Raw genomic sequence first — 20,996 nt, 5'->3', positions numbered from 1 at the left:
TACAAACTACTCCGCCTTTGAATGTAATCGTTTTTAATAGCGTCTGTTGCTGTCTGGTTGTTTGTTTTATGTGCATTTTTTTTTCCGTTTTAATTGTACTCTCGACATCATGAAAGCGAGGGCATTGCTGCGTCGTCCCTCAAACAGACTGTACTCCTTTAAGTGACCGAGCTGATCTCCTATGTCTCTGAATGTGTAGGTGATCAACAAGTATGGTGACCTTTACGGAGCTGAACGCATCGCTGAGCTCTTAGGCCTGGATAAGAGCGCTCTGGATTTTGACCCCACAGTGGAGACGGTAGAGAAGGAAGCTTCCCTGCTCTCCTGGTGAGAACTCATGGAAAGAAACTGCTTTGTCTTAATTAAGGGGTTGTTCAAATTGTACTGAAAGGGCTTTTAGATCAGGCCTTGACTCAAGCATGAAAGTTTGAACATTACCTGACGATAGCGGTGTGTGGATTCAGGTCTAAAAGCCAATCACTGAGTTTAACCATAAACAATAATTATCTTCACGTTTTTAATGATAATTAGCAGGACATGGATAGAACGATTAACATTCCCCTTACTCAAAATGAAACAGATTCATAGAAAACCTTAATAACGCCTTATAATCCTCATGCATAGTTATAGTTGATTTTTTTTTTATAGCATGTGAGCTATTCAGCAATGCCACTAATGTGATTCAACATTTTATTTTCTCGTTGGCAGGCTGAGCTCTATTGATACAAAGTACTACATCTGGAAAATGGGCGTGGTTCTGACCGACAATGTAAGTTTATTTAATGTAAAATAAAAGCAGTTTGTATTCCCAGCACTGTGGGGGAAGTACAATGAAATGTTTGACTTGTGATCAGGGTTCTGGCTGTTCAAGCTATTTGTGTAGATTAGATAGCATTAGATATTTATTTCTTTTTTTATTCAACATAAATTTAACTTTTTTTTTTCCATAGGTATGTGTATATGTATAGTGAAATGCAGGGTGCCATACTATGAAGGTTGTGCTCAGAGATTAATGACAAAATGAAATTAAAATGAGTAAAAATAAGAATTGGGAAAAAAACAGTTTATTGAAAAATGTAAAATCTACATATGTCGCAATAGTATGCCGAACTATAACTATAACATTTTGTGCATGCTTGAAGAGAAATATACAAATACACAGAGCAATGCAAAGATTTTATAAATATCCATCATTTGCCACTAATGAATGGCCTTTACTCTCCTGCAGTACTTCCTGTATCTGATCTGGTACGCCACCATGTCCATTTTCGGACACTTCAACAACTTCTTCTTCGCTGCCCATCTGCTGGACATCGCCATGAGCGTCAAGACCCTTCGCACCATCCTGTCTTCTGTTACCCACAATGGCAAGCAGGTACGTATATCAACCAGCAGAGGGAGCCAGAGCACAGAAGAGACCGGCAACATTGATCACCGCACACTCATGTGGCAGAGCAACATTTTCTTATCTTCTCCTTTTCCAGGTTTTCTACTCTGATCTAGAAAAATCTTTATTGGGTTTTGAATTGATAAAAGAGTTAAGGGACGTGGTTTGCAGTCTAGTTTTGCAATAATCTAGTAAAGCGCAGTACAAACAAGTTATACCTCGTATTTTAACCAGTTTCAGACAAATGAAAGATGAGATAGAATTTGAAAGTGTGTGAAAAACGTCATAGCAAACAAGTTTGGAAGTCTGAACAGTGGAATGGCTAAATAGCTTGCTAAAAGTAATGCTTAAAGAACTGAAATAATCAGGTAAATTACAATGGATAAAGTGTTGAAATACTAAATGCTAAAAGTAATCAATCTACGACTGTTGGGTAATAGGCTAAAAGTAATGAATACGTGGTTGAAATAGCTAAAAGTAATGGAATAAGGGTTTATATTATCTTTATTTTCTTTCTCAAAGGAAATGCATCAGGCATTATCCTCATATCAATGCAGTTCTGTTCAGAAAGGATTTCTGTAACGTTGTGAATTTGATTTACTGAATTGCTGAAGGTCTCTGAATACTTATGAAAGCCGTCCAAAAATCCTCAATTCAGCTGTCGAGGCCTAACAATATTGCAGTTCTTTTATGCTTCACTTACTTTATTAAAGAAAGCTGCCCGGACCTTGACATGCTAATTCAGTTCTCTGACATAAGCCCCCTCAACTCTCAGCTCAAATTATTGCTGGGAATAAATAAAGGTTTAAATGCTACAATGACTGCATGTACTTGAATGTATTTTCCTGATTTTCTTTCTCCTGCCAGCTTGTGCTGACTGTCGGTTTGCTGGCCGTGGTCGTCTATCTGTACACCGTGGTCGCCTTCAACTTCTTCAGGAAGTTCTACAATAAGAGCGAGGATGAAGACGAGCCCGACATGAAGTGTGACGATATGATGACGGTATGTATTCATTCAGGAAAGTAGAAAATGACTTTCCATGTCTGCAGCCTTCAGCAGGGGCAGATTATTGGAGATTCCTTTTATTTTGTATGTTTGAATCGAACATGTTTGCCTTCATTTACTACTGGACTGAGAGGAAAATATTTTTTCTTTAGTGAACTTTTGTACAGGATTCCTTTTGAAAAACATCACAAATGATTTAATACATAACTGTAATAAATACATAAATGTATTTTCTCCCCCTAAAAGAACAGTATAACCTTTTATTAGACATATCTTTTGCTTCTGATCATTTTCTAGCAATAGATGTTAAATTTCCAGACGCAAACTGAATCCTCAATAACATCGTGCAAGGAATTTAGCTTTTGTCTGAAGTGAAGGACGAAAATGAAAGCCACAACTGCCTTTAATGCTCTACTCATGATTTCATCTTAAAAAGCGAAGCTCAAAGTTTGTTTTTCTATTGGCAGTGCTATTTGTTCCACATGTATGTGGGTGTGAGAGCTGGTGGTGGTATTGGAGACGAGTTGGAGGACCCAGCTGGAGACGCCTATGAGCTCTACCGCATCCTGTTTGACATCACCTTCTTCTTCTTTGTCATTGTCATTCTGCTGGCCATCATTCAGGGTACACAATCTTTATCATTGTCCTGTCATGTATCTGTGTTCCGCTTCCTAAAGCATAAATGCAAGTACCAATGTGTTCCAAGTCATGCTCAACAACCGACTGTTGCGCCCTCCTTCAGGTTTGATCATCGATGCCTTTGGTGAGCTTAGAGACCAGCAGGAGCAGGTGAAGGAGGACATGGAGGTGAGACTCGGCCAGAAACTCTCTCTCTCTCTCTGTGTGTGTGTGTGTGTTAGTGTGTGTGTGTGTGTGTGTGTGTGTGTGTGTGTGTGTGTGTGTGTGTGTGTTAGGAGGAAACAATTCAGCCACAAAATGTTTTTCATTTAGTCATATGCAGATACATAGATGTGGGGGAAAATACTGATACGAAGAGTGCTTTCACACTTAAACCGTTTGGTTTGTTTCAAACAAACCCAGTCTGGTGCATTTGCCTCGTTCATTTTGGGCTGATGTGAAAACGTCAACCGAAATTCTAAATGTAAACATCCCCTCTTATTCCTCTTTCAGACCAAATGCTTCATCTGCGGCATAGGGAATGACTACTTTGACCGGACGCCTCACGGGTTCGAAACCCACACCTTACAAGAGCACAACCTAGCCAACTACCTGTGAGTGCAGCAGCCGATCAAAGTCAATGCGTGTTCCTGATCTACAAATGGGATTGAACTTGTTCCTCCCCTGTGCAGGTTCTTCCTGATGTACCTGATTAACAAGGACGAGACTGAACACACGGGTCAGGTACGTGGCGAGTTTCCAAACCGATGTCGTTGCTTCACTTCTCTACAGCATATTCTTCTGTGAGACATCATGTCCGATCAATCTTAAGACCAGAGGAAGGTTACAGCAACTTCAGTAGGTTTTCCTTGTGCAACATTTCAACCCACTTGTGATGTTGCATAAGTGCAGCTCAGCAGGAGGAAGAAGCAGCAATGCGTGGGTTCACTTTGCCACTGACTTTTTTTTTGATATTAACGTGTTATTGTAGTGCACCTGAGATTAAAGTTGTTCTTATTTGATACGCATCTTGCTGCAGAAGTAACCACATTCAGCTGCCTGTAGAGAGTAAAGTCGCAAAGCTTTAACGCCGTAAACACACTTCTTTGTTTTTTCTGCAAAAGATAAAGGCTTAATGCAAATAATACTTAATGATGTATTAACTTACTATAGTATCACACATTCTGTATTTGGCCTTGTTTTAAATCTCGTTTCACCAAATTTGCAATATTAGATTTCCTGTTGCTCATTTGGACATGTGTCACTAATCAAACCGAATGCAGTGCTTGTAATCCCACGCTTGAGCGTGCAAGAGCCCTGTAGGATCAATCTGCCACTTCAACAATCGTTTGTGACACATTGCTCTGTCACAATTTGCTTCGAAACGAGACTTTTTTCAGACGGGGTTTTAGGACTATTTTCAACATTCCATACATTTTTAGCAATTTGTCGAGACCTCAACACCCCCAAATTACTTGGAAAAGGAATGTCCAACCCCTTTTTTTGACATACTATACTATGACTTTTCAACATACTACAATTATTTTTGTAGGACTTTTTTCAATTTTTTTGGCATACCACTGACTTTAATCAACATACATACTAAACTACTCAACAAGCTATGCTTTGACTTTTTAACAATTTATTAATGACTTATTTCACCATATAATACGCCTTTTCATATTTTTTCCGACATGCTATACTACAAATTTTTTCAGACAGGCTATACAGAGACATTTCTATGACTTTTTGTCGACACACTCCACTGACTGTTTTATGGCATACCGTACGTTGACTTATGTATACTTCACTATTACTTTTTATAATTTTTCGAAGGGCTCAATATATTACGACCTTTTATTTGACAAAATACTAATTACTTTCTTTTTGACGAAACAGCCGTCAGTCATAATAGCACAGCATAACTGGTAAACTAATCTTAATACGTGAAATTGATGGGGTGTAACTGTCTCTAAACTTCTCTGCATCATCAGATCCGTTTTGTTGTTTTTCTCCCTCCAGGAGTCGTTTGTGTGGAAGTTGTACCAGGAGAGATGCTGGGACTTCTTCCCTACTGGAGACTGTTTCCGTAAGCAATATGAGGACCAGTTGGGTTAGAGAGGGCCATTGTTGTGTCGTGCCTCTCTACTTACCTTCTATCTGAAAGGGACAGTGAACGTGACCACTCTCTGGACTTTGTCTGCTGCCATGGTGATACACAAAAAATGAATTCAAGAAAACCATTTTAAGACGAATGACTGATGATTGGACACGTTGGGTTTGTGCATCCAAGTCTCTCTTCCCCGTTACCGAAAAAAAAAAGTCACTTGCCACGACGCCTCTTATATGCAAAGTCTTCTTTTGATTCTGATTCACATTGCCTTTTCACTTGCTTAACCCCAACCTGTTGTGTGTAGACATTTGATACACGAGAAGGGTTACAGCATGACAACTGAATGTCTGAATATGCACAGTTTCTAGGTTAACGCCAGGATGTGTCATGTTTTATCAAACCAACCGGATGGATGTGTGCTTCTAGTATGATCAGTAAACATTATACGACACGAGTGAAACCTAATCTGCCTTTTAATACCTGTCAGATGAAATGAGTTACAGAAAACGGTTCGTCCAGGACCACAGACGACATACTGTAGGAGTTAAAGTGCCTTATGAGAAACTATGCAAACAATGTTTTTTTTCCCCCCCCTCCTGACACAAGCAGTGCTCTTGCTCTGGATTACAAGCAGATTTAGCTCAAGATAGTTTTGTGGCTTTTAAATTATAAAAGGAGAAAACATTTGTTGTATAAAATCTAGATAATTGTGTAAATGTAGTTTGGTTGTTTCTAAGCCGTGTCTTGCCCACCTGCACTTCTGTCCACAGTACAAGAGCCCCTAAACTAAAAAAACCTGCGTAGTTCAAGGATTTATTGACGACAGAATGGTTCACTGCTATTGTATGTATGTAGTCGCTTTGGTTAACTGCGTTTCTTTTGATGAGGGGAGGAAATGAATAAAGCAACTAACGCAATAAAGCAACGTTTCACTATCTCGTCGTCCTTTTTTGCATCTGAGATTCCTCGGACCGCGACAAGAAACGAAGAATTCTGTCTCTGAAACATGAAGTGCAACAGGAACATTTGCACATATCACATTTCTAATACTGTTATCTGAAGGTTGAACTAAAGCTCAAAGTCCAGTTTCCTTATAGACATCTTCTGTCTTAATCAAGTCCTTTCCTTGGCGGCTGATGGTCAGGAGATCATGCTGTCGAGCCAGTCCTCCAGGTCTTCTTCTGTCATTTCCTGCCTGACGGAAGCAGACTTGGGAGGTGTGACATCTTTCTCTTTCACCTCATCCATTTTCTCCTCTATCAACACAGGCTTCACCTCCTTCACTTGCTCACACGCTGCACAATAAAAGAACACAAGGTGGGAAAAATGTGACTTTCCAAATTACATTCAAATCTATTTTGTACTTGAGCACCCTTCTATGCTGAATATTAATTTCTGAAGAGATATTGCATCGGTGAGATTCTCAAATGAAAGTCAGAATAAACCGTTAAAAAAAAAACAAATTATAATATAGTGTGTCTCAAAAAAGTCAAAGTACAATATGTTGAATAAGTCATAGTAAAAGTATGCCTTAAAAATCTAATAAATGTCATAAAAACTCATAAAAAAAAAAATATGGTATAGTATATACATGTAATGTAAATTTACATGTAGTATGTCATAAAATTGTCATGTTAATGTCATAGTATAGTAACAGAAGATATAACATGTTAATTGGTCAATTTGAAGTTGCTGGTAGGCAAATCCTGACACCTTTTGACAGAGCCAGACTAGCTGTCCCCATTGTGTTCAGTCTTTATGCTAAGCTAAACGTAGCATCATACTTACGGTACAGACACGAGTGGTATCAATCCTCCCGTATAACTCTCCCACATGAATAAGCCCATTTTTAAATAAAACAAGCTGAATGTACTCACCTTTCTTTGGAACAGCACTCTCCTCACTGACAGATTGGCTTCCTGACACGTCCCAGACTGGTTCCTGTAAACCGAGCAGCTGGTCCAGCTCCTCATCACCATCATCATCATCCACCACCGGAGACTCTGCAGCACTCGAGGAAACCGGTGGGTCTGAGCTCGCCGCTGGCTTTGTAGCCACGGGGACTCTCTGGTCGGTGCTGACGGTTCTTAACGCTGCAGACGGAGGAGTGAATGTGGTCGCTCTGGGCAGTTCTAAAGGTGTCAACACCTGAAACGGGATCAGTGTCAAAATGAATGCGATTAGAAATATTGAACCAGCAGGTCAAACATTGGTTAGACGATTCTTTTCTCCAGTCAAACAGCCTACCTGAAGCAGCTCAGCCTCCAGGTTGAGTCTCTGATGGAGAGGCACTTGTTGAAGAATCTGGGCGAGCGCTGGGAGGTCCACAAACACTGCAGACATCTAGAGAGGGACCATGACAACTAACTGCAAAATCAGCCACGACCTAGCGGTTTATGTTTTCAGACTGAATGAGTCTCAAACTGATAATTTAAAGTACAATAATAAGAGAACACTGAGGTATTAAAATCCACAGCCCACTGGCAATCACAGCATAGTTGCGTGTATTTTTAAACAATTGAGTCATGTTAGTAAAAGCTACTTTTTGATTTGGTTATTTGTATCAGTCCTGATCTTGAATGTGCATGAGGAATTAGACTTGAAACTAATTTATAAGTGAAAAAAATATGTGCAGTTAGAAGTCAAGATAAACTAGCAGGTCATTGTAATTGCAGTAATTGTTGAGACACATCAATCAAACCCACTAATGTCAACCTAGGAAGCTAACAATGCTGCTTTCTAACTGCTGTGCACTTTCAATCCAAACCTAATGTCTGTTTGAAGGATCCATAACCAACAAAGTGGGTTAAATCCATGAAAACAGACAAAGAAGCAATGCAGAAAGCTGAAGACTGTGTGGGATATAGATTTACCTGACTGGCTGAAGATGAGTCCATCTCCCAGTCCTTTTCTTCTGAAAAGCGGAATTGAGTGAAGGAATCCCCTGAGGAAGACACACAGACCAGAGTTTGACATAAGACTGCTGTTGTTATCTTCTTCAGTTTGTTCATGTCTCTAAAACACAAGCACAACTCCAGGCCGGTCTAAGCCTTCACACCTGAAACGTCTGAAATGCTAACGCAGGGATTCTCTGCAAAGCGGTTAGTAGCTTTGTGCAAAGTGTTGATCAGTGTGAGAGTCAAAGCAGGCGATCACGTGACGCCACTTTGCTTCCAAAACATCGACCGGCTGAGGGCTCTCGTAGCCATAAAAGGCACCGAGGTCGTATTATTAATAATCACAAACGGCAGCAGCGGTGCCGCACATCCAGTCCAGAAATTTCAGAGCTGTTGGCAGCTGAGTTTTTAATGAAAAAAAGAAGCAAACAGACGCAGATGAACAAAGGAGAAAACTGTCCAGATGAAACTTGTGTTGACACAGAGAGAAACCATGTGGAGTGCTCAGTCAAGACGCGACACATCCAATAACAGCTGCTCAACGAGGGACGCGCTGTGTCAGATGTGAAGCAGCGCTAATATAAGAAATCTCCTCGTGTTGTGGATGTGGCTTTCACCACAACCCTGCAGGAGTGTTTCTAACTCTGGCTGGAATAACAGGCTGAATGTGAATGCTTTTAGATGAACTAGAGAAAGGTTCTCTTTGCTCAAACACAGGAGGAAGAAATACTTGAATACTTGAAGGGGAGGCCGCTCCGTCATCAAACATCAACACAAATCTATCGCTGTTTGAGGCCCTTTAATCCGGGGGGGGGGGGGGGGGAGATAGAGTCTGTCCCTGGTGTTGTTTTTACTGAACCAGGGTGTGTTTCACAGGTGAGTCTGACGAGTGTGACGCAACTACGTCATGGCAGCTGTATCGCTCAGGACCCGAGGTATAAAAACAATGGCTGAATTGAATAAATAAACTGAATTATGGCAATCCTGTAGTGAATTATTAAGCATGGGGCAAAAACAGCCTTTATAATGTTAAAGTGGATTTAAAAAGTAGGGCTGAAACAAAAAACGACAAGGAATCACAACAAGCTAAAATGCCCCAAAAGATTGATTAAATTGAGTTTTACTGTACGTCAACAATGCATATACAGTATAAATGAGTCGACCGTCTCTTTCTGGAGCATCGGTTTAAAACCAGTAGCAGTTTTCAGTCAGCAAATTCCAAAAAAAAAAAAAAGAAGGAGACTTTTCGGACTGAAGCTCCACAACGCAGGATGAGGATGCGCACCGCTCACTTTAATCAAAGTACGCTGAAGCTGAACAGTGTGCGGGTGAAGCGCAGCCGACTCAGCTCAGTCTGCCACACGCAGATGGACAGCCAGTGGGAGACCTGACGGAGGAGCCGCAGTCAGTCGCAGCCTCTCGTTTTGTTCTATAAAGAGACGCTCAGCACCATCTGCGGTTTGTCCTTGATTGCTCGGCTGCACGGGGGAGTGAAGGGGGTCAAGAAGGAGAGGCCGAGTCCCCGCTGTCGAACGGGCCGAGGGGAGCGTGATTTATGAATGGAAGCTTTATCAAGGTTACAATGACTGCGAGGCGGGCGGATAAGAGAAAGGGAAAGGGAATGTCAGCTTTACGTGACGGCTGATGGGGTGGATGCCTTTATGTTGGGCCGCACGGGGCGTCCGTTATCGAGGAGATCGACCGATTCGCACCGTCGAAGAGATAAAGCTCAGCATATTAACCCGGGTATGTGGACGTAGAAACTAAATCTTAAACCTGATCTTAAGAAGATTGTTTGGTAACGATATTCTGGATCAACAAAAGAAGAAACCAGGGAGCCGACTGTTTGTTTACATACACATGGGAGACACTAATACATCTATATTTTGAATGCGTTTCCTATGTCGTTACCCCTGAAGTTCCTTTCGCCCCAAATCTAAATGAACAACGAGAACAGAAACAAACGTCCTAATCCCATGCTTCAGAAATATATCAATCCCAGAATGCAAACTAGGACCTGATCAACATGTATAATAATAAATCATCTTGGCTGATATTATTGGCATATCACAAACAAATATTGGTATCTGCAGATGAAAAATGACGGCTCAATTCTCATGAACTAATGTTTTTTATTACTATTTATGATAGACTTAAATTTCAAAGTCGATAACTTGTTGATCGATTGCTCTTATTCTCAAATATCAATGTCAGTAAATTACGCTTAAAAAAAAAAAGCAGTTCTTCCATTTCCTTAAATGGAAACAGAATGCTGAATTAAAGAGTCACTTTCTCATTTAGGCCACAATTTGTGATTCATCATCAAGAGCAGGAAAAGCTGTATAATCATGTCTTTCAAATGTTAATATGTCCACTCCGGTGTTAATGCAACAGCTTCAGTGCGAGACTTCCTGGGGCTTCATCCCTCTTGTTTTGTTGTTCAGATCTAAACTGAACAACTAAAAAAATGTAATCTTCATCGAGTAGAAATCACCCTTCAACAGTGGCCTCTCACTCTTCCATTTCCTCTTTTTTTCAACTCCTGCTCCTCTCTGTTTAACATCTTTGCAGACTCTAATCCTCCTCTTCCTCCCCCTCCTCCTCCTCTGTCTCCTTCAGTCTGACTCCAACACACAGAACTGCTGACAGTGGTGAACTGCCTCCCTCCTACACCCCACAGCCCGGTGTCACCCTGATCTGTGTCCACGGAAATACCATGCCAGGTAGTTCGGAGAGAGAGCGCTGACACAACCATGGCAACAGCTGCCGGTGAGGATGAGGAGAAACTTCAGTCAAACCTCCAGAAGACAGAAAGAGAAAGAAAGCGAGAGGGGAGGAGGAAGAGGAAGAGGAAGAGGGGTGTGTGTGTGAAGAAGAAGGAAAAGAAGCGAATGAAGAGAAATGAAAACGAGCGAAGCCAACTCTTCATTCCTGCTCGTCCAAACAGATCAGACTGAAATCCTCTCTCTGCCGACACAGTTTTCAGTGAAAAGCTACACCTGTAGTCTCAGCGAGCTCTGTGGAAAATAAACGGGTCCATTTGAATTAAACTGCACTCCACTAAATAAATGCTGCTATTTGGGCTTAGTTCACACAAAAAGCCCTCATGTCAAAATTTAAGATCATAACTGGAACTTAATTAATCGCTAAAAAGAAATAGCAAAAATACAAAACAACTTGTTTCAGCTTCTCAAATGTGGAGATTTTTGACTTTCCTGTGTTTTGCATCGGTGTAAACTGAATATCTTTTGGTTTTAGATTGTAGGTTGAATAAAGCAAGACACTGGAGGTCGTCATATATGGCCTTTCTTATTTCAAACATTCCATAGATCAAACGATTAACTGAGAAAATAACTGGCAGATTAATTAATAGAGAAGGTGATATCATAAAGGCTAACAGTAGCTGGCTAACAGGCAACCAACTCTAACTATCCTCTAACTCAAGATATCCTTCAGCTAGAACTGCAATCTATGTTATCACTGATAAACCTACAGAGGAGGAGCACATGACAAGAGCAAAATATGGATTTATGCAGGAACCAATACTAAAACAACAAGTGCTTTTAAAAACATTGATTAATCTCATTGTTAAAACCTCAGCCTCAAAATAAGTTATTGTATGTCATGGAGCTAAGACAAAGCTGAAAGTAAAAAAATTTATGAAGAAATGGGATCACTGGTAAAGATTTAAATACATCTGTACTTCTTTTCTTCCCGAGTTAATTTATTTATTTCATTCTACTTGACAAGATTTCTTTTCCTACGTGTGTGAGTTATTAGGAAAATAACATCAGTTAAATCAAAATACAGCTGTTCTGCCCTGAATGTGTTTACATGTTGAAGAAGTGTTTAAATTAACTGTTGAAATGTGTTTTCATCGTTTCATGCATAACTGGGTGTGGCGCTTTTATTTTGACACCTGTAATCAAGCAGGAAGTAGGAAGTTGAGAGCTGTAAAGTGCAGGGAGCATGGTCGCAGCTGTGTGGCATCCCAAGCAATGGCTGTAAGTGTTTTATGTTCTTCACGTGTCGAATGATTAAGAATGGTGACTTTTGTTAGGTAAATGTGAACATAAGGCTGTTTATATGTATCCGTTATTCCTACTGCAGTCAATTAAGATGTTTTGTATTTTCTAGTTTCACTCCGATTCAACGTTGTCAACCTGATTTAATCTGTATCAAGTCAATAAAGGAGCGAGCACGCTCACATTCCTGCCTCTTGAAAAGGCCTTTGGCTGGCTGTTTATCTATGTTAACACTTTGGAAGTAGAACACAGAGAGAGAACAGTATAACAGGAGCGGTCTGATGTGTGCAAGGCTATCAAGAGTCCCATCAGCAACGTTGGTCCAGAATGGACAGATTTATGACAGGAAAGAAAAAGAGGTGATGTTCATCAAGCAAACTTTTAACACCGTTAATATCGTACGAGAGCCCAAAGCAACACTCAACTTCAGAACAAACGTTCCCGTCCTGCGTAGGAATTCAGTTCAATATGACCGCGATAGCCACAATGCCAGTAAAGCTCCTGACGTCACACCTCACGACTGATTAAAGATCAATTCATTACTCAAATGATCGTCTGAGTGCGTCAGCTGGGGCGGTGAGCCTCGGTGAGTTATTCCACAGTGAATAAACACTGCATTACTCACGCTTTGTTCTAAGTGGCTCGGCTGGCATTGTGTAACTCCTGTATGATGTGGCATCCTGTCTCTTGACATCCTGCTGGCTGAACCCCACATTAACAAATGTGGCTTTTTGCTCGCAACCCCGGGCTTCTCTGAGCTATCTATGGCTCGTCCCGCTCTCATCTTTTATATTTGGGATGTGTTGTGGCCGCGCTCCCCGCCTTTCTGTTCCGCTCCGCTCTTTTCCTGCTCCACTCAACTCCACTCTGCTCTCACCCTGCCGCTGTTCATCTTCACCCCCCCCCCCCCCCCCCCCCCTCCCCCCATCCCACTCCCCTTGTCCTGCTTTGCAAGACTGTCGAGCACTGGCACAGAGTCAGGACCAAGATAAGACGAACAGAGGAGATGCATTGAAGATGTAGCAGGATGACACAAAGCTACTGATGCTAATACTGGACTTTTATTAGCAGCAACGTGCATTAATGCCACCAACATGTATACTGTGGAGTCTTCTTTTAGCCTGTATTTGAGCTGAAACAAGCAAAGAGGAAAGTCGTCTGAAACAATTTTGATAATCAGATAATCATTTCAGTAATTGAAATGATTAGAGAATTAGAGAAGTTGCTGCATTTGTTCGTTTTCTATTGAATATCTTTCGAGCCTCAGTTAGAGAAGAAGTATGAAAGCCTTAAGTCAACTTACACTTTCAATATCAGCAGCTCTACGTTATAATCCTAAACACAAACTGGGTTTATGGGCGCGTCCCTGTGTCCTGTTTGCCTGAGCATGTTGCCCTGTTGGTTGTAGTGCAGTGACACACACACACACACACACACACACACACACACACACACACACACACACACACACACACACATCCTTGTTGGGTGAGCCACACCTTCAGTATACAGCGGTGCACAGACTCGGTCCACACACAGCTGCAGCCTGGACTTAGCCTTGATCAGCCATCTTTCTTGGAGCAGTGACTGGTTGAATAGAAACAGGAGGGGACATGTGAGGAGCAACGGCACCGCTGCTCAGTCTCCACTAACACCGGCAGTGAAATGTTGACATTTCACCTGACTGGAAGAGGAATACGCTCATTCCCTGCTCCCCCCCTCCCGCTTCATTTAGCGGTAGAGTAATAGCATGTGATCGGTGAATGATTACTTGTCTTTTAAACCGGCTGTCGTGGAAGATCCTCGCCTGATAAGAGGCGAGATGGAGCGAGAAAACTTATCGAGTGTTATTACTTCTGTGACAAATCCCGTCTGATGGGTGTTTGGTCGCACTAAAAGGAGGGACAGGATGGAAATTGTCAAAGAAAGATGAAGGCGACGATAGGAGTAAAAAGATTGAGGGAAGGAGAAAAGCAAGAAAGAGAAATAAAGACTGAAGAAAACATGCAGGAAAGACCGTTCAGAGGAACTTGTTGCAATCTGTGGAGCCGATCGTCTATTCGAGAGCTACAGCACCTCCAGCGTGCTCCCTGTCACGCCTTTTTAACCAAACCAATTAGCCTAACGCGGCACAGCGCTGAAACCCACTACGCATCGATAAATCTCTGTCTGTGCTAATTGCAATTAAAATCCCGAGCAAACCAGGCGAGACAATAAAAGGAGGGCTGAAGCTATTTACTCTTAACTTTTAATGGTGATTGCGTGAGGCTGTGTTTATGACAACGTCGTATCAGAAGAGCTCCAATCAACTCGAGGCCTCGTTCTCCTTAGACCCGTTGTATTTGGCTTGTTCAGAGCTAAGATGCTGGGATCTAATCCATCATAATCAAACGGGTGATACAGACATCCATGAATTGATTTGCTGGATATTATTAGGCTACAATCCGTGTTGTTTTTCATGTTTTGTATTAATTTACGGACTACTGGGATCAATAGTGTCAACAAGAATTATGTGGAGCTAGTGCAGCGTACACAGATCTGTTGATCCATGTCATTGTGATCAAAACATTCATGTTTTCGTATGATATAGCATCAGAGGACAATGCACAGAGAAGCACTCAAAGAGTAATCCAAAAGCACTGTAAGCCTGAATCCGATGGAAATATAAAGTAAGATTGACAAAAGGAAAATTCAAACTGATAAATACTAGAAATGTTACAGACTTAATGAGCAATATTTGTAATCATATTCAGTCAACCAACATTAGCACCCCTTGTGGCTAAAACTGACTACATCCCCCACGGGCTGCTGGTTAGCTTACGTTGCTATGTGATGCTAGGGGTTGTAATGTGTTTATCAATGTGTTTTTTTGTTGGTAAAACTGTGTATTGGCTGCATAACTGCATATCTCAGAATCGAATTAGTCAAATTTTTGCTCTGGTGAAATTGTCTCTCTGTTGCACTTCAGTGCCTTTCATTTTCATTTTTGCCAGTCTTCCTTGAGCTCAAAAATCACTCGTCACGTCCTGATTACACTCATCTCCGTATGCAACTTCTAAAAAGCAAACTGCCTGCACCAGTGATGACCTACTGTGGATGTGTTGTAGATCGTAAAGACGGTGAACACCAGTTATTTTGTGTTACAGAGATTCGTTTCCCTTCTTAAAATAAGTTAAATTCTGGTGTAAAACAAGACCTCAGTGGTGCTTTGAACTAAATACTAACATTAGCAGGGTGACCATGGCCTAAGTACTCTGTTGGTATTAGTATCACTTTAAGGGGTACTGGTATTGTGATTTTTAAGCAATACATACCCAGCCCTAATGGTGGCGCTACAGGGAAAAGTCAGGGGGTCATCAAAGTCATTGGGATTCATCCTCTGGGGACCATGACTGTCTGAACATCATTTTATGGCAATCCAGATGTTTCAGTCTGGACCAAAATGGTGGACCAACCAACATCCACCCCTGGAGCCACATTGTTCGCACGGCTGGAAATTACAAAATCTATTATGATTCGAAACAAACTTTAACTTCATCAACTGTGCATCATAACTAATGAAAACACTTTCACTCTCAAATGATCTAGACTGCTGTTGGAAATAAAACAAACCTGACACGACAACAGTGACGCATAAATTAAATGACAATTAGACGCAAGCTGACCTGTGAGACACGTGTCATAATAAACAGGACTGAGTGCATAGACCGAAGACTCCCCTGTGTGCAACAGTCACAGAGGCAATAAATCTAATCTTTAGACACAATCAATACAAACAGCAATTTCAGATCGAGGTAGCCTATTATCACTCCCTTATAGGAAACACGGGTTTTTTTAAAGCCGTTCTCTTCATGCTATCAGACATCATCGACCTCCAGACTTGACGAGACGCAACGCAGAAGGCAAATCAGCGAAGAGCGGGTGTGTGATTTAGGCTGACAAGTAGCCTCCCGGCTCCGGTCCCTGTGGCAGAAGCAACCATCGGCCGAGAGTGCCGGGACATCTGGGTCCCTCATTATGAAGATGCAAGGAGCCTCAGCTATTAGGTTAGCTGAACAGATGAGTAAACGGCTAATACTGATCAACACCATGCTTAAAATGGATCAATAGCGTGACACTAGCAGGGAACACTGAATTGCCTGAACACAACATAGAGGACATTGTAGTTATTTAGCTGCCTTAGCCAAATGTCAGTATTCACCTTGCAAGACTAAAGCAGAGAAAATGCTTCCTACACACACCTGGTGCATTGTATTTGTTAAATTGATTGGAAAACTGCGTTTTTGTTTTCACAGCCAAAGCCTGTTTTCGTCTCTTTGCAAAAAAAAAAAGGCCTCAAAGGCCACAGGAAGATAAGAACAATGCACCCACAGGCAGCTAAATAAAGACCTGAGGATCGCCTTAAATAAGCACCAAACCGCCAGAAAGCGTGAATGTTTCAATCCTTTGAAGACTTGAGCGGATGAAATGTGACAGACACCGCGGTACTAAAATCCAAACAAGACATCCTGAGCAGCCACCCCGGTTTGATCTATTCCCTCCAGAGATCCAGAGTTCCTGCGCTTTTGTAGTAAATTCATCAGGAGACACTCATAACTGTCGGGAGTCTGACTGAGTCATGATGCTGCCGTCTCAAAGACACTAAGCACACACGCCGCCCCCTGCACTCTGCTAAGACACACTTACAAGACAAATACAGTCCGTAGGAACATTAATTGTGCTCGCTGCACCAAGACGATGTGGAAGAGCTCTTCAAAATTGCACTTTTGGTTGGATGCTGAAGTGTATTCCGTTGTTTCAGTAGCTGTACTCATCATACACCATGTGTGCATCGGATGGCGCATTTCGGTTGCGCGAGAAACGACTCTTTAAGAAAGATATATTAAACATCTCGCGCAGATGTAGACTTATGAAAACACAGCCCGTCTGATGCTGTCCGCGCAAGCTGTTTAACTGGAGTGCTGCCAAAAAAAGAAAATGATGATTGGTTGAAAATAAAAAAAACTCTCAAATTACACATGCAGAGAGGATGTACTGTGGAAATCAACAGCGTGAGTCAAGAGGTCAACAGGGAGGCGCAGACAGACACAGCCTCACATTATCATGAACCAGAGACACCGGTATGATATCCACATCTCTCACTAACTGCCTTTTTGAAGACCATGACAAGAAAGGCATCGATTGATAGTTTGAAATTCATTCAACACTGATGTGAGAGAGTAGACTATTGACAAGTTTACACAGCCACATAGACAGACAGGGCAGCCATAGAAGGGTTAAAATACATATGTGTGTGTGTGTGTGTGTGTGTGTGTGTGTGTGTGTGTGTGTGTGTGTATAAGATCAGACTCTAACCTCATTCCACTCTGTCCAAAACCTTCTCAGCATCTAAACTAAAGAGATTCGGAGTCCTTTGAGTTCGAGGGGTTGTACATAATACTGGGCCTCGTTAATAAAGCCCGTCTGGTAAGAGGAAATTAAAGATGGCAGGACTGTTTCCAAACACGCAACCAGTAGCTTAGCTAATATTTCACAGTCGATAAGTAATAACATTGGGCGGTAGGAGCCGCAGCAGAGGGGGTTCTTTAGTCTTTTATCGTATTAATGGAAGCTTTCCATGACGCTTGAAGGAGAGAAGAAGTGGTGTCCAAGGAAAAAGGTGAGGATGCTGATCAGCAGAGGGGATTCGTAACCATAAAACTCCGGTAAAAATCGACAGGAAACCCATCTCGATGGCGAGAATACGTGAAACATTGCCCCTCGTGAAATCTCCTCCACTGCGGTGGGCTCTTTCAACTGGAGCTCGGAAGCTGCATCAACGTAAGAGTGAAGTATATCTATAACTGATAATCAGTTGTACTATGCACAGGCTGCAAAGTGCCATCTACAGATATTGAATTGATTATTGGACATCAGGGGTCGGTGGAGTGATCTTGCACCACTAGTCTGTACGTTGACATTTAGTGCAATCCATTTTATTGCCTGTTTAGATGATGCACAAATGCCCGGGAGTCAACTCTGCTTGTGTTTTCTGTTGGAGCTTTTAATGACTCTCGTTCATCTTGCCCCCCCCCACCCCCCCCCAATTGCAGACTGAGGTCACATTCATATTCAAAGGCAGGCTATTCAGGACTTTGGCGGAGCAAGACATGCTCTCAAACGTGAGTAATGAGGCCAGCTCAAGATGGCACTATTTACAGAAGCCAATCATGCTATTGATCCTTTATTATCTACATTGGAGGGAATTTTACTTCAGTGAACTAAAGTAGTTGAAACTCATTCGAATGCTCCTCGAAGCGATGGTCATCTGGGTTCGCTCGTGACACCAACGCCTGTTGACAGAATTGGGCGCACACTGGTGTTTGTTTAAAATAAAGACCGTTTGACTGATGACAAATGTTACGTTTGGTTGGTCACAGCTAATGAGCAGCCGGAGTTGACAATAAATGAAAGAAAGAAGAAGAAAAAAAAAAACGCTCAGACAAGACGAGGATGCATCTGGTGGAAAGCTTTATGTGCCATTATTATCAGCACCGCCATTGTTATTTACCACAAGACAAGCAACACAGTGTGGGAGGTGGGAAGCACGCAAAGCAATTATATTTAATTGAGGCACAGAAACACACCATTAAATTACTAATTTGTTTTTTTATTATTATTAAACCGCAGTCTTTTAAAAATAATTGGCTCAGCTTTAGGGAATTAACGTCTATTTGACAACAAAGATCTGACACAATTATACATCATCTGTAGACAAAAATCAATAGTCAATATTTTGACGGCCTTAAAGGCTGTACACAGCAAAAGTAACCTAGAATTTGGTTTAATGGAAAGTTTTCCCCCCATCAACTAGTGCTCTTCACTGATGGGTGGAAGCCACATTACTCTTGCTGAATCAGAGGTTCAACAATAGGTCGATTTTGCTTTCCAGCTCCGTAGCACAAGCTTTCCTTGGGAGGCTGAGCGGCAATGACACCCCACTCTTGTCTGTCTCGAACCGACAAATCTCTTGCTTCTTAGATATCACATAGACGTCAACGAGCCTTAAAATATTGAAAACCTTCAGCATAATCTGTGGTGAAGCCGAATCTTGACCACATGCACCCAGAAACAAAATGCCAGGCAAAAAGAAAAAGAAAAAACTACTTTCTTTCTCTTTTGGCCTTCCTTTCTCTCTTTTAAACACAAACTCAACTAGAAACACTGACAAAATAAATCCACTGTCTTTGAGTATTTCCTTTCCGTGCTACCTGAATAAACACAGCTCATAATTGAAGACTTGTGAGCCTTTGAGGACCTCTATTCTCAACAATATTGGTGGTTAATAGCACCGGGACACAGTGCTGATGTCACGGGGGTCAACTGTGTGGGTGGAGGCCTGTGATGTTCCCAATCTGCAGAATTCGAGCAATCACCGAATACATCGGTGCGCCTCACATGAAATCCCTGAGGGACGCATTAGACATGCCTCACATCCTTTGTATTGCATTCTCCTGATGATCAATAGCTAGCCTGCAGGCCTCGGGGTCCACAGGAACATACATGATATATTAACATGAAAGCAAAACAGTTTCAAAGAAGTGCACAGCACCCCCGGTCTATTCAACCCGTTCAATCCCAACAGAGTGGGGATGAAAAGCTGTGATTTCTGAAGGAGCCAGAAAAATGGTGGCTCTTCAGACAGAACACGCTAGCAGGGCGGGAAGATGATGAGCAGTGGTCATCAAACCCGCCATTATAATAATTGCATAATGGAGCGACAATTTTCAAAGCTAATACCTTTGTTGTCTTGAAAAGACTGATTTTATGCATGCATGACGTTTCACAATGCACAAAATGATATTATTTTAGAGAGTAAAGAGTGCTCCATTTCTACCGCAGTGTTCAAGGAGGAGCAATATCATGTTGATATTAACAATATCAATATCAAGAGCGGTTGATTTAAAAAAACATTAGAAAATGTATGGGTTTAGGTTTAATTACGTTTGAAATATATCATTTCTATATCATCTGTTTGGCAGATATAGCTGCCTATAGATATAGGTGGACCAGAAAATGTTAAGTCTAAATATTACCCAGATAACAACTTTATAGAAGCATAACATGTCATCCGATAAGGTCTTCATCACTGCTGCTCACCTGTATGAGGCTTGGTGTCAGTGGGACGTTGGGAACCGATGACACAACACGTGACGACGTCTTAGTCTCATTGCGTCAACAACGGTCACCAAGCTGTTCTCCGCCGGAGTGGACGCTGCTGACTGATATGAACAACTGCTGGTGAATTCAGCAACAAGTAGGACGCGGATGAAAAGCAGAAAGGAAATCACTAAAAACAGCAAATTGACGAAAGCACCGCTTCAGAGCAAGTCAAGAATTAGCTTGGGACGTTAAAGAGCTAATAACCTCGACTAGCCTCTTGCAAATAGATCAATTTCGCATTATTGATCTTTTCCACGTTTCTCCTCATCCATCATATAATGATACTAACAACTCATTACAGTTTCCACATGGCTCTGGGGAGGCTGAAGTCCTTCCTACCAAAAAGATGGATAGTATCGTCGTAATACAGCTCGGCTATTAATAAAAAAAAAAAGGTTACAGGTACCGACACTATGACTGTCCAACCAAGCACATTTTAGTCGCGTTTAATGCATGAATTCCTCCATATAGGAACACAGCTGTGATATTTAAATCTATTTATAATTCAGTTCATTTAGATCCGATTTATAATTTAATTATTTTGATGTGAATAGCATATTAGCATAGTGCTAACTACTGATTATGCTAAATATTACTCAGTCATAATCCATGGTTTTTTTGCTTATATATGTATAACAGCTCCACTGTGGGGACAGACAACCTTGTGCACAGGTGTGTTACATAAGATGTCATTAATTAATCCTTACCCAGGTTAATTGTGATACTAGTTTTAGGTGGCATTGTCCTAA

The 20,996-nt window shown here is 41.5% G+C and overlaps 2 protein-coding genes across 2 annotated transcripts in view; one reads left to right on the top strand and one right to left on the bottom strand.

Annotated features, from left to right (window-relative positions):
* The window catches only part of ryr3 (ryanodine receptor 3), a 109,118-nt gene extending 103,074 nt beyond the window's left edge, over positions 1–6,044 (top strand). The window contains 9 exon segments of the mRNA XM_068708420.1: positions 200–327; positions 709–769; positions 1,229–1,375; positions 2,255–2,389; positions 2,860–3,016; positions 3,135–3,199; positions 3,524–3,624; positions 3,703–3,754; positions 5,033–6,044. Coding sequence (XP_068564521.1) covers positions 200–327; positions 709–769; positions 1,229–1,375; positions 2,255–2,389; positions 2,860–3,016; positions 3,135–3,199; positions 3,524–3,624; positions 3,703–3,754; positions 5,033–5,128 — 942 coding nt within the window. The 3' untranslated portion in view covers positions 5,129–6,044.
* The window catches only part of aven (apoptosis, caspase activation inhibitor), a 28,145-nt gene continuing 12,727 nt past the window's right edge, over positions 5,579–20,996 (bottom strand). The window contains exons 4-7 of the mRNA XM_068708417.1: positions 7,997–8,067; positions 7,371–7,466; positions 7,001–7,271; positions 5,579–6,418 (exon numbers count right to left, since the gene is read on the bottom strand). Of these exons, the coding sequence (XP_068564518.1) occupies positions 6,264–6,418; positions 7,001–7,271; positions 7,371–7,466; positions 7,997–8,067 (593 nt within the window). The 3' untranslated portion in view covers positions 5,579–6,263. The remainder of the gene's footprint in view (positions 6,419–7,000; positions 7,272–7,370; positions 7,467–7,996; positions 8,068–20,996) is intronic.

Source organism: Cebidichthys violaceus, unplaced genomic scaffold (genome assembly GCF_023349555.1).
Source record: "Cebidichthys violaceus isolate CVI_PGR_0920_01 unplaced genomic scaffold, fCebVio1.0.p SCAF_14, whole genome shotgun sequence".
Classification (NCBI taxonomy): Eukaryota; Metazoa; Chordata; class Actinopteri; order Perciformes; family Stichaeidae; genus Cebidichthys; species Cebidichthys violaceus.
Note: the sequence above shows the minus strand (reverse complement) of the source record. Positions and strands in the feature narration are given on the sequence as shown.